The 15,031-nt window shown below is 37.5% G+C and overlaps 1 protein-coding gene across 7 annotated transcripts in view; it reads right to left on the bottom strand.

Annotated features, from left to right (window-relative positions):
• The window catches only part of rap1gds1 (RAP1, GTP-GDP dissociation stimulator 1), a 94,928-nt gene that overhangs the window by 12,544 nt on the left and 67,353 nt on the right, over positions 1-15,031 (bottom strand). For all 7 annotated transcript variants that reach the window (XM_043674441.1, XM_043674442.1, XM_043674439.1 and 4 more), the window contains 3 exons: positions 12,126-12,260; positions 9,027-9,152; positions 5,407-5,546 (listed from right to left, as the gene is read on the bottom strand). In XM_043674441.1, coding sequence (XP_043530376.1) covers positions 5,407-5,546; positions 9,027-9,152; positions 12,126-12,260 — 401 coding nt within the window. The remainder of the gene's footprint in view (positions 1-5,406; positions 5,547-9,026; positions 9,153-12,125; positions 12,261-15,031) is intronic.

Below are 15,031 nucleotides of genomic sequence, written 5' to 3'. Positions count from 1 at the left end.
CCGAGCCCCAGAAGAAAGGCATTTAATTGATCAACCGAATAATTGATTATCCAAGCAAAATAATGCCTGCTCATCTCGTTCGGATAATCGAGGTTCCCCTGTATATGGGTTTTCATAAGGCTTCTGACAAGGGAGGTTGGTTATAACCACATGGCATAGGAAGAAATACATTGGCATAGATAAAGCATTAACTAACAGTAAAAAGTAGGAATAAATGGATCATTTGTGCATTTGACAAGAGTACAGCAAGCAGCAGTACCTAGGCCCCAGTTGCACATAATATGATTGGGTGTAGGGACCAAATGTAATACTTCTAAATTTGCAAATGATATAAAGTAAGCAGAAATAAATATTGTGAAGATGTGCAATATTTTCAGGATTTGGACAGGCTTACTGAATGGGCAAGAACGTGGCAGATGGAATATAATATGGGAACGTTAGGGTATCCACTTTGGTAGAAAGAACAGATGTACAGAACATTTCTTATAAGGTAAGAGCTTAGAAAGTGTAGATGTGCAAAAAGACTTGGTGCCCTTGTTGAAAAAATCACTTAAGAATAAACTGCAGGTGCAGGAAGCTATTAATGGAATGTTAGCCTTTATTGTAAGAGAATGTGTGTATAGGTAGGACTAGTAAAATCTTGCTGAAATTGTACATGAGCATGGCTAGACTGCACCTGAAGTACTATTTACAGTTTTGGTCCTTATCTTAGGAAAGATACGATTGCCAGAGAACGATTACAATGAAAGTTCACCAGACTTGTTCCTGGGATGGTGGGACTGTCCTAACGAGGAGAAATTGGGCAAAGTAGGCCTGTATTCTCAAAAGCATGTAAGATGATCTCATTGTAACCTATAAAACACTTAAAAGGAGTAGGCAGGAGGTTTCCGTGGTGAGTCTAGAAGTCACCATGGAAAGGAGATGTGCCAACCAAGGGAGGTGATGATCTAATGGTATTGTTAATCCAGAGACCCAGGTTAGAGTTCTGCCAAGGCAGATGGTGGAATTTAAATTCAATAAACACCTGGAATTAAGAGTCTAATGATGACCATGCATCCATTGTCAATTGTCGGAAAAGACCATTTGGTTCACTAACGTCCTTTAGGGAAGAAAACTGACATCCTTAGCTGGTCTGACCTACATGTGACTCCAGACCCATAGCAAAGTGGTTGACTCTTAACTGCCCTCTGGGTAATTAAAGATGGGCAATAAATGCTGATAGCCAGCCCTCATCCTGTGAATGAATTAAAAAAAACACAGCACAGTTTAAATATAAAGTGGATACCACTTAGGACTGAGATGAGAAATTTTTTTCTAAACTCAGTTGTGGATCTTTGAAATTTGCTACCCCACAGGGCAGCAGAAGTTCAGCCTGAGTATATTTGAAGTAGTAATGAAGTTTTGATTATCCCCATAAACATTAATGATTAATACTGTGGGTAAAAGACAAAGCAGCTTTCAATCAGTCATGATTGTACTAAAAGCTTGAAAGGCTGAATGGCCTATTTCTGTTCTGATATTCTTATAAATACGCAATAAATATAGTTATGTAGAAATGTGGAAGACTTCTGTAATTTTATTCAGATCTTTACAGTCCAAAACCTTGTGCCCTGCCATAAAAAAGGTGTCTGCCGGTAGTCACACTTGTCCTTCGTATTTTAAGTGGGCAGCATTTTGCACTACAAATGTTACAATAATTGCTGGGAGGGAGAGTTAAAAAGAAACATTGCACTTTTCCCACAGAGCATGTAATCATGTAACGTCTTAAAAAATCATATTGGAGATATGTAAAATTAACATGGTAGGAACTGAGAAGGAAATGCAAGTTATGATAGATAGACTCAGTCAAATCAGATACAGAAAGAAAAATAATGAGAAAGAAAGATTGGATGGAGAAAACAAAACAGGGCAGTGTTAAACATTGTTTTAACTCTCCAACAATTAAAACTTGAAGATATAACACCCCACACTTATAAAGGTTAATTTTCAGTGTCAGAGGACTTAATATGCAACACAATTAAAATGACACACAAGAATTTTCATAAATGTAGTCCTTATCTATCACTTAATGCATTTGAAAGGACAAGGGTGTAAGCAGCCTTGTTAAGCTGATTGTTAAGGGCCAAGTTCTACAGCAACTTTTTGATTTCTACTTTGAACCTGTATCTTCCCTCTTAAAGTTGTTGTGACATTTGTGCATAAATAGTGGCTTTAAGTTGATAAAATGGGCCAGTCCTGACGAAGGATCCCAATCCAAAATGTCAACTTTCCTGCTCTTCTGATGCTGCCTGACCTGCTGTGCCATTCCAGCTTCACATTTTATCAACTCTGACTTCTGACATCTGCAGTCCTTACTAACTCCAAGTAGTTTTATTTTGCCAAGTTTTGGGCCAACATGTTTAAACATTTTAGAGGTATGCACAAGAATAAGCTAAAGATGTAGTTAGCTGCTTCAGGATCATTACTAAACAAGACTGTTTCACAAGTACTGAGGATGCTTGGAAATATGATAATACTCCGCTGAGAACAGAGAATCAGGATTAAATGTGTGGTGCTAGGGAATTTGATTTTGACAAAAATATTTGCATATAATTTTATTGAAAAAACAAATTAAAACTGCAATCATGGAATCCCAACTGTGCAATTAGAGGCCATTTGGCCAATCGAGTCCACACTGACCCTCTGACCAACCCCTATAGCCTCTCCCTGTAACCCTGCATGTATTATAGCTTATCCACCTACCCTGCACACCCCAGATACTATGGAGCAATTTATCATGGCCAAATCTTTGGACTGTGGGAGGAAACTGGAGCAACCCAGTGGAAGGGAAGGATATGCAAGCTCCACATAGATAGTCACCCAAAGCTGGAATTGAACCAGAGACGCTGGTACTGTAAGGTAGCAGTGCTAACTGCTATACCACCATGTCACCCAATCTTATATACAAATATTTTGAAATGTAGCATTTTTCAACCAGTAATGTAGCAAACTATTTCATACAAGTAGGTTGCTACATTAGTAAAGTTTATACCATCTTTCACAGGGAATTCCAACATTAAACTTGTATCCAATTCTGTTCTAATTAATTGCAGTTTCTACATTAAATTGAACAGTTAGACAATAGGTGCAGGAGTAGGCCATTCTGCCCTTCGAGCCTGCACCACCATTCAATATGATCATGGCTGATCATCCTCAATCAGTATCCTGTTCCTGCCTTATCCCCAGAACCTTCGATTCCACTATTCTTGAGAGCTCTATCCAACTCTTTCTTAAATGAATCCAGAGACTGGGCCTCCACTGCCTTCTGGGGCAGAGCATTCCACACACCCACCACTCTCTGGGTGAAGAAGTTTTTCCTCATCTCTGTCTTAACCAGCCTACCCCTTATTTTTAAGCGGTGTCCTCTGGTTCGGGACTCACCTATCAGTGGAAACATGTTTCCTGCCTCCAGAGTGTCCAATCCTTTAATAATCTTATATGTCTCAATCAGATCCCCTCTCAGTCTTCTAAACTCAAAGGTATACAAGCCCAGTCGCTCCAATCTTTCAACATAAGATAGTCCCGCCATTCCAGGAATTGACCTTGTGAACCTACGCTGCACTCCCTGAATAGCCAGAATGTCTTTCCTCAAATTTGGAGACCAGAACTGCACATAATATTCCAGATAGTTAATCAAAGACTACAAGTTAAATTCATTTTAGAAGATTGGCTTATTTTGTTATATACTCCAGCTTATATTACGGGCAATTACGTATTTGATTGGACACAACTAAACATTAGGAGTTGGTAACCCCATGTGCTTACTTCTGAAATACAGAGTAATGCTATAATTAAAGAGCGGAATAAAATATATTCCGTTAGAACTGTCACCTTACTGCTAATTACTACCTTGAATAAGTTTCCATTAATTTGACTTTTAAAAATAAATAGCAGGAGCAGGTTCTTGGTGCTACCATTTATATATCCACAGAAGCAAGGATGAATAACATGCCAACATCTCTCAGAATTAGCTCTTTTAAGTAAAGCTGCAAGAAAATAAAACAGCATGTAGTGTAAACACTGAGTACACTGCAATAAAAACTGTGCATTTGCTTCTTGATGAAATAAGATTGCTACAATACGCTTTTTAAACCACAGAACATGACACTCACTGCAATATTTTAGAACATACAATGTTACAATAATTTTAAAAACATTTGTGCCATAACTTTTACAAATCCTCAGTAGAAAAATGTTTCCATGCCACCACAGACAGAAAATGCTGTGTTGATGCAAACCTCAGCTGATTTTTAAAAATATATTTTAGTGACTGTCCAATTTTTGTTTTGTTGGATCCTGTTTTTAAACCAAAAATGTGTAAAATTTAGCCTTTTCTGTAACTTTTTTGGTTATACATTTTTATTCTAATCCACAGACACAACAACCCATTTATTCAATACTGTATGTCACACCTTACTGGGGTGGCATACTGAAAACCCAGCCCTGCTATTCCTGAAGACATAATAAAAGTTCAACATTTTACCCAAGTATACAAAACTCCCCAATTTATCTGTCTTTTAGAACAAGGTTGGCAGAAAACACAGATCAGGCTTCGGTTCTTCACAATAATCAGTACTTATTACAAATAGGTGTTTTCCTGTAGCTAGAATCTAAGAAATGTCAATACGTAACTCTACCCATCCCTGACACGCATGTAGACAGATGAAAATAAATATTGTTTCGGGCAGAGGGAATGACTAAGAAGGCAGTGAAATGGACCGTGCCCACAGGTTCTCGGAGATGAACCTTTTGGCTTGCCAGGACTTGCTGCTCCTTGATTGCTCTTCTCCAGATACTTTCAGAAGGCACAAGGAATTAGTTACAACTCAGTCTCTGACAAAGCAATAGTTTACAGATATTAGGGAGGGAGGCTTAAGGCATTTTTCTTTTCTGTGGAGAAAAAGGACACCATTTCTCCTTCCAGAATCCGAAGGTTTCTGGCTATATTGTTTACAACCACAACTTGTACAGATTACTAGGAGCCAATCATATAATTGGGCACAGATAGAAAGCTACAGTCAGCAACAACTGGTCATCACTCCAGTCAACTGCTCATTGCTGGCCAAATTTCACTTTGTACACATTCCCTGTAGCAGTTCACCTGCAACTGAACATCCCCCACTGGTTGAGCAAACAGTCGAAACTGCATTTACAATAAGTGGCAGCAATTTGTTTTTAAGAAAAACAGGAATCCTTTCCACAATCCTTTTTTAAAACACTCCTTTTGCAAGTTCAGTTAACAATCAAAAATTCAGATAAATAAAAAAACTTTATTAAATACAGATGCACATTAGCATCAGATGTGCAGATTCCCAACTTTACTTCATAAGGTGGAGACTTTACAAAGTAACATTTCTCAAAACAGACCTTTGATTTGCTGTGTCTGATTAGTGCCGATAGCAGCCTGTTCGATTCACCCATGACGCCAGCATGATCCTTTGCATCACACCATTCTACTAAACGTTCCACCAGTTTGATGTTCTTTCCCAACTTATCAGCTGCTTCAGCTGTGGGAAAGCAGGCGAGACAGAATTAGAACACAAGGAAGAGCACTGCAGAAAACAGCTCTCCCACAAAGTACTCAGGAACAGTCTTTAAGCTATTGTTACATTAGATCATAAACCAGATTTAGCATTTTGAACTCTTGTGGGTGGATTTTGTGAAACTGCTCTACTTGTACTGCTGCATAACTTAATCCAAGTGCCCACTCCATTTCTCTTTTCAAATAACATTGCTATATATGTTAGGTATAATATTTATATAACAGAAAATTTTATCTTTCCCATACATTGGTAATGTGGGAACAGTGCAGGTGAACTAGAAAAGGGTGTTTATATTGGATGAGCAAACATATTCAATATAAAATTAGTATCAGTTCAGAAGAGTGACATACTAAATGGAAGTAGAATCAGCCATCTGACCATTGCTCCAGCTACAAAAAATCAGCTCTAATGAAGTGTGGTTAATGTAGAAAAATATTCCTAGGCACTTCATCAGACAAGAATGAATATCAAGCCAAGAGAAGATAAGTTAGAGGCCTACTATTGTTCATATTTTACTACGAGGATGGGTGATGGATTTGATATAGGGTAGAACACAAGCAACCAAGTTGTGGATGATTAAAAGGTCTCAGATTTCAGGATCAGAGGCTGGTCAAGAGACAAATAGTCAAGTCTGACAGTAAAGACATTTTCAGCAGCAGACGGGTTGAGGTGGTGACATGAGCAGGCAACATCCCCCCAACATTTTTTTCTGTGTGGACCTGAGATCCGTGCATAGCAGCAACCTCTCTATGTGGAGGTCAATGCGTCAGCATGTGACTCAGCATGTGCAGCCACACAGCTTCGTGGGAATTTTGTTTATAGCTCAGCTTGGACTGGTTTAAAAAAAAGTCCAACTTCAGTTAAACTAAACCAACCTGACAAGTCTGCCATTAGAATGAGTTCCTGTACATAAGGAGTTTGACTGGTGCCTCAATTGTACTTCAAAGCATGCTGAAGAGGAATCTGATCACGGAAAGAAGCAGAGTTAGAATGTAGAGTAGTAGTGTTGGGTAGTAAAGAAGGATTGAGGGGGAAGATTCGGAAAGTACCTGTAAGTGATGAAATTAGCTGGGTAACAAGGATGGAAGGAGGCAGAAAAAAAAGGAACTGAGTGCATATCTGTGGATGGAGTGAAGAAGTGAAAAAGAGAAAAAGATGCAATAATCTGGAGTTTTTAGTGGCAACCAAAAATTGACAGATATTTGTTCCATCAAATTTGGAAGAAAGTCTGCTACATTTCTAATAAAGTACATCGCTAACATTAGGTACAGATACTCCTCTTGCTCCAAAATGATCAAGCAAAAGCACATTTATATTGCACCTCACGACCTGTCAAAACACTACATAATGGAGCACTTTATACAGGGACATATGTAGGCAAATGCGACAGCTATTTTATTTAACACGAGCGATTAGCCGGTGTTTGGTGATATTGATAGGATATTTGATGTTTTCCTATTGATACTATTGGATCATTTTGAATACTTCCATTAAATATTTTTATAAAAATCCTGGAACTTGTTTTGTGTTTCTTTATCCATATTTATGAAACCAAGACAAGTTCTGCTAGGTTCAGTATAGAAGTTATGACCTTGATTTTCTAATGGCAGAGTCATTTCTGAAGAACAGATGGGAGTTACCAAGTGGAATCCCTATTTTAGCGGATCATGAAGGAATTGCCCAGAAGTTTGAAGATTCTTGGAACCCTCCAAAAGTATCCATTAAAAATCAGACATCAGTGGGTTCCACTAAAGTAAATACTAAACGCCTGAGTAACGAACTTACCTCACAATCCAGAAAACGTGTCCCCCTCCTTTCTCCACACCACCCCTACCAACAAGCCCCTAACTTGACACCGTCTCAATGCCTGGGATTGGACAACCTCTGATATAAACATGTCCAATCCATCAGACTACATTAAAACACATCAATCATGTGAGACTCTACCCTTCTGATACCTTAACCTCACACATACTATACGACTGCAGCTGTCAAAGTGGCTGTGATTCTGGACCTTAAACTTTCAGAATACAGCAGCTGACTATATAAAAAAAGGAGTATGATTTGTTTTACCCTGATAGTTCTGCCATTACAAGGGAGGTGTCAGATCGGAAGCATGGGACGTCCACATTTCTGAAGAAGCCCTGATCAGAATCTCCTGTCACAAACATGAAACACTTTTGTGGCAAAAGGAAGGGGCAGTGTGGCAGAGGTTGCCACTTCTTGGAAAATACAGTTCCATATTTCTCAAGGGTTCTCGTAGAGTGGACATATGTTCACAGGAAGCTCATTACATTTGTGACGTTGCCTGGACTATGACAGTGGGGGCTAGAGTGATATTCACTGTTGGTGAATTGAACCATGCAAGGTCTAATGTGTACACAGTCATAATGACTATAAGGGAGAACATTTCAGAAAAGAAGATCCTTCCTCAGAAGAGCATGGTTTTGGGAGCAGAAACAATTAATTTCTAGTCAGAGGCTATAATTAGGAACAGCAAATTCACACATGCATCTACATTATAACTGTCGACACATTTACATTGGGGATACAAATCAAGGATGCAATTAAAATAAAGAATTAAATTCAATTAATCTCAGTATATAACTGTATTTCACCTGAATATTACATCTGAACATCCCTTACCATACATGATTAGACAAATGGATTTTGGATCTAATTATACAGACAATTGCATATTAGGATGTCATATTATAAAACCGTGTTTTGAAATTCATTATGATCATTAATGTAGCTTCTTTTAAAACCATATTTTAATATTTCTAGAGCTAGAACAGGATGAATTAAAGGACTTGGAAGGTTTTTAAACAACTAGACTTGTCATTTGTGTGGTCAAAATCACCACCTATTGCCAAATATGCCACTCAAGTCCTAAAATTAGTGGCTAGACTGAAGTATGACAGCACCCTTACTAATAACCCTGTTGCACCTTTTGATATTTGACGTACATTAACAGGCTGAGAGATCACATGGAGGCAGCAATGAAGTATGACTCTCCTCCTTTCAAGAATAAGAATAAGAATGCTAACTGCAGATAACCTATTTCAAAGTGTTGGTAGAGTAAGTATGGAATCTACTTAACTTTGTTTTGATTTTTTAAAAAATTATTTCATTTGTTTTCAAGTGTTCTTCTATACACCTTCAACCAGTTAAGTCAAAAATCTGTTTCTCATTTCCCTGAGAACGCTGGTACTAGTTGCTAGCAGGTATGACAACAGGACAGACACACTTACTAATTTACATGCCTTTTTTATAAGAAGATTCATCTCCACTCTGGATATTTTTCAACATCTTCTTGGCAGAGACGAGCTTGCCATTTAAAGCACTGACCCATCATGTAGGTTTTTAAAAGTAAACAATCAAGATCTCCTGGGGGAAAAAAAATTCACTTAACAAATATTTTACTCAATATTTGTTAAATACCTTGTGCATCAATTAACATGCGTAATGTTCCAAGTAGTTTGAACTGAACGGGTGGCATCTCTGACTTCAGAAATTTCAGGACTTGCTCTGCAACTCCTGCTGACAGCATCTTAGCTTTATTCGATACTGGGGAAAATAAGGAATTCAAGTAAATGATTTTCACATATGTTACCTGGTCAGAACAGAAAATAGGTATTAACAGTGGAAAATAAAGAAAGGACTCGACCGCAGTAATATATTTTAACTCTGGTTACACAGCTGTCGTGATACTTTCACCATATATGATTTTATTTTAATCAGAAATGTGCACCAATGCATTACTTTAAAGCAGTGGGCCTATATGACTTTATTGAATTGAGTGACTCACTTCACTTTGAACACTTTTCTCCTCCTATGCATAACATTCCCACCCCTAAAAATTCCTGTCCAGTTAGTGATGGATTAACAAAACTGTCTTCTCCAGTACTTTCATCAACCCAAAAGCTTGATTTTTAGTAGGATATTCTTTCCAGAGCTAGTTGAATCATACAATTCATTGAGAGATTTTGGGTCTGAACTAGAGAGACATCAAATTTATTGATTTTGACAACACACTGAGGTTACAAGTAAACAATACACACATTTACCTGAATGAGAAAAAGGTCCACTGGGAACATACTAAAAAAAGGTTAACATGACAATTTGCAGAATTGAGTCTCAACAAAGTGCCAAAAACCTCATTCCAAGTCATTCCTCTAATGCAGTACTGCAAGATTTTGATACATGGCCATTAACATACAAAAAGCAGAGTTTACTGAAATTGTAGTAGTTTAATCAACTGTTAGACTTATTGTACACCCACAAATCCAGAGAGCTCATCTTATGTCTGACAACCTAGACTACTTGAGTTTTAGATTTAGTTCGAGATATCACCTGTTTAGGTTTTGCAACCAGTAAAAGAATTTAATGCAATTAAGTACACTGAAAATGCAAAACTGAGTGTTAAGGGGGCCAAACGTAGCATTATTAGAATTATTCTCTTTTTCCTTCAAGGAAGCAATTACATTGAACAATGAAACTGGACCATTGGTTCACCAAGTCCAGTTCATATTAAAAGTTCAAGATCCAGATATTTTCATTAGCCTTGAAGAGAAGTGGAGCAATGGTAGAGATGAGGCAGAATCATCTTCGATCAAAATCACATCACATTTGGATTCAACATCCCTTTACACAGATTGTGCTTGCATGAAATTTTTTACTGCTTCCAAAACCTAAATAGATAATATCAAGAATTAATTGGATGGCACTGCTGCCTCAGGACCCAGGTTCAATTCCAGACTTGGTGACCGTCTCTGTGGGCTTCCTCCAGTTACCGCCCACAGTGAATGGGCTGTGCTAAATTGTCCTGGAGTGTCCAGGGACAAACTGGCTAGGTGAATTAGCCATGGGAAATGTGGGTTTATGGGAATAGGATAAGGTGGGGGTCTGGATCTGGATGGGATGCTCTGAGGGTTTGTGCAAACTCAATGGGCCAAATGGCCTCTGTCCACATGGTAGGGATTCTATAGTAACTTTGAAACTCAAGTTATCAGACATATGGTAAGCTATCTGGATTGGTGGGGGTGCAATACGTTGACTGATGATTAAATTGACTCTGCGTTTGGATATTAAAGACTATATATCGAGATTTTGTTTGGTTGAGTTCCAAAAAAATGAAATCTGATTAAATCAAGCGGTTACTCATTTGTTGCACACTTATCTTTTAAATAAAAATCAAATCTATATAACAAACTTGCCTTGATTTCAGTTTCCTACATCTATGTGTGAATCTATTTTTAACAAGCAGGTAACAATCCCAAAGTGAATTCTATTATTATAGTTGTTCATTCCCACCCCAAAAAGAATAGATGAAGTCCTTCTTGTTCCCCTACTCAATTTGTAAATAAATAAAGTCGTTTAATTTCTTCATTATGGGAACAACTGTCAATTGACACCAGTAGCTAGGTAAGGTGGGCAATACTAGCAAGCGTTTGCCAAGAAGAATTTATGCACAGTTATGACTTGCATTCTGAGGATGTCAACAAAGCAAGTGGTGAGTTATAGGAAGGCACAGGCTTGGAAGGAGTGGTAAAAACAAGCAGAATATAGAGTTGAAAAGATATGGAGGAGATACACTAACAAGGGCACAGGAGGCAAACCTTTTGCTTGGAAACATAATTCCATGAGATGTTCACATTAAGTACAGCTAAAATTTTGTACTGCAGTAAATGGAAGTCAGAAGCAGTGGTTTGTAATGAAGATTGTTTCAAGTTTCTCAGAATAATACTGAACCATTACATGGATTTGGTCATTACAACAGTGCTACCTATTTCGTACAGAATCACAGATTTATTAATAATGCAAGATGTAATTCAGCCATCATATTTTCAATACCTTCAAGAATAATTACTACCAAAAAGACAATTAGAGCAGCTGGGTTCATTAGAGAAAATTTGTGCTCACTTCAGTAAAGTTATTATAAAACTGGAGGACAGTCAAGATTCATCTTGTTTAAAACAAGAAAAAAAATCACAGAAGTATTAAAGTACAGCATGTTCTTTCCTTGCACCATATCACATAATTAAGTTACACTGATTGAACAAAGTGAACCCAAGCCTCAATAGCTTAATGACCTTAAACCAAGCACTCCCTTACTCAGTCTACCCTTGAAGAAATAGAAAAATGCAGAATGTACCTATCAGAAGAAATAGGAAGCATGTAAAATCACAGTAAGACCTCTTGCATGTACTGGATATTGTTAAAAATCTGTACTATGTCACCTTATAACAAGATATGAAGTGGGACCTTTTTTGAGATGAGAGCAGACCTGGCTATACTCATGGGAATGATCAGTTATATTCAAGCTCAAAACTATAGGATAGATATAGTTGCAAGTATTTTGTTTCTATAGAAGGAAAAGAGAATGAATCTATTAGTTCAAACTTAAAAAATTGTTTTCAATTTACATGAATTTTAAAATAATTCTCTAGAAGAGGTGCTTTTTGCATTACCCAATAAACAAAGCAAACATTTTTATGCATGCATTTTTCTGTTTCGACTTTAACAATAAGAAAAGCTTACCAGGAATTGCCAGATTTCGAAGAGCACTAAGTGCAGCATGTTGTACTGTCACATTCCCCTCTTCTACATGCCTATCCAGTAAGTCTAAAAGCTTCTGCACAATTCCAATTTCAACCATGTGGATACAGTTTCCATCTGAGAATAAAAATATCACCTGCATTAAAGACGCACTGGACCAGCTTCAAGGCCAGATGGTTTATAAGGCTAAAAATGTGTTACGAATAGAATACACAAAGCAATTGTATTTTTTGCAATGGTGAAGTACAAGCCATATTTTCCACTAACTACTGCATGTGACACCATTAATGTGTGGTTGCAGGCCGATGACAGCACCTACTTCCAAACCTGAAAAATGACAGAGACCATTCTAGAGGGAATAAAGGAAACAACTTCTTAAAAAGGCAATTAATTGACGAGATCAGTGCTACTTATATTGGTTTTCAATTTTTTGTTGTCGCTTTGAGACCCCCCCACATCAGAAAGACTTTTGGGACTACTAATTAGCATTATAATGGCTTGCTTCAGGGCATTATTAAAATACATTCTTGAATGGCATATTCTTAGAGCAAGAATTAATCAAAAGCTCAGAAAATTGTTTTGCTTTGTACTTTCTGCCTGCAGAAAATAATAATCAATGATCTCCATTGAAGCAATTTCCTGTCCCTGGTAATAAACACTGTTGGATACTTTAATTTTGTTACAGCCAGCTGAAAAATGAATACAGTTGAACAATGGAAATTGAGAAAGCCAGTGTCAATTTTTATGCAGTCAATTAGAGTATACTTGGATAACTATGAAGTCACAATGTTGAGTGATATGTTTTTGAGGGAATTTTGTCCCTTAATCCAGAGAAGCATTGAGGTAGGTTAATTTAAAAAAAAATCTCCATTTGTGTAGTACTAATAACATGGAAAACATCCCAGGTGCTCCACAGAGGAAGAAATACACTAATAAACACATTCAATCTATAGTTATATGGCAAGATTATGGCAATCTTACATGATTGTAAGCTTTGTTGGAAAGAAATGCAGATGAGGGGTTGTAGCACATTGTGGCTGCATTATTAACTCTGAAGATAATGCATTATTAGGACCACAGATAGATGTTCAAACAAAATTAGAACAAGTTGCAAAGAGATGAAAGGGAGAACTGAATCCATGGACAACAATTCTGAATTTAATACATTGCGAGACAAAGTTAATGTGGGGACTATTAAGGACAAGAGTGTGAGATTAGTGGAAACAAAACAGAAATTGCTGGAAAAGCTCAGCATGTCTGGCAGCATCTGTGGAGAGAAATCAGTGTTAACGTTTCGGGTCGAGTGACCCTTCTCCGATTTCTCTCCACATATGCTGACAGACCTCCTGAGCTTTTCCAGCAATTTCTGAAATTGTTTCTGATTTACAGCATCCGCAGTTCTTTCTGCTTTTATCTCGGTTAGAGAAATTTACTGTAGGTCAAGATAAAGGAATTGCAGCATTTTCTCAACTAACAATATATGTTAAGTACATGCAAGGCCTGTATGAAGTGGTCACACACAGTCAAACAAAAAACAAAGATAGCAAACCTGAACCCCACAAAGGTTTGTATCTTTCTGAGCAATTAAGAGCATCATTGATTCACCTTTATAAATAAAGTACTGTGATGCTAGAAATCAAATACATAAAAAATGCTGGAAAAACTTAGCAGGTCTGGCAGCATTTGTGGAGAGAGAAAAGTTAATACTTTTGAGTCCAGTATGATCCTACCTTAGAACACCTTTGTTGTCTGTATAACATTATCCATTAGTGGAAATGAGTTTTAACTATCAGTGACTTAATGAACTCTCAAAATTGAATTTAATCTGAAGAATCAGATTTTTTTCAACCCAAAGCAAGCTCTTCATACCACCAGGGTTTAACAAATATCTGTTAAATCTGCATTTAATTTTAACAGTAGCTACCATGTTATGAACGTGAATGTCTAATCTTATTAGTGGCAACTCTCGAAAGTTCTGGTTCATTTAGCATTGTAGGGTAGAGGTCTAATGATAACAAGGCAGTAGTTGGCCTCATCATTGTCCACTCTGAATTGACGTGGTCTATATTGTTATGCAGCAGGTCAATGTTTGTAGACAGCATGACAAGCAGACAACAATATAAAATCGGTCACTAATCGTGGCGAGCAATCCCAAATCATCTTTTTCTTCCACTAGCATGAGATATTTTGTCTTTTGTTTACTACAGTACAGATCAGAAGCAGTTATAAGATCAAGGATGGGAATGTAAAATGAAGGTAATTTGATGCCCTTAATGAATAGAACCGAGTGGACAAATCAATTCATCTTCGTCAATCTATTGTTCTAAATGTTTAAGATCAGCTTCCATCTGTCTGCTCACCATGAAGTTCAGAGTATGTCTGTGTCTTCAGTGAAGCAGCTGCTATTCTAATTTCATAATGAGAATTAACCATTACGCAGAAGAGGACTGATCCACACAAAAGACAATTACTTTTTTTTTAAAATTGACTATCTAATGCAGAATTTTGTTTCTCATTTGGTACATTCAAAGACCTTATGCATCAAATGCCACACTTCTTAGCTAATTTTAATAAACAATCTTCAACTTCAAAAAATTTATTTTGTACTTTCAATTTTGGTTTAAAATGATGCTGGATTTGCGACAAAGAAACAAGCTATTGTTGTGGTTCTGTTCGCCGAGCTGGAAGTTTTTGTTGCAAACGTTTCGTCCCCTGGCTAGGCGCCATCATCAGTGCTTGGGAGCCTCCTGCGAAGCGCTTCTTTGATGTTTCCTCCGGTGTTTATAGTGGTCTGTCCCTGCCGCGTCCGGTTGAAGACAGGAAGGCAGCTAACAATCCGCATACATGAACATCAACTAGCCACGAAACAACATGACCAGCTATCCTTA

Source organism: Chiloscyllium plagiosum, chromosome 32, assembly GCF_004010195.1.
Source record: "Chiloscyllium plagiosum isolate BGI_BamShark_2017 chromosome 32, ASM401019v2, whole genome shotgun sequence".
Classification (NCBI taxonomy): Eukaryota; Metazoa; Chordata; class Chondrichthyes; order Orectolobiformes; family Hemiscylliidae; genus Chiloscyllium; species Chiloscyllium plagiosum.
This window is presented reverse-complemented; position numbering and strand designations above follow the sequence as displayed.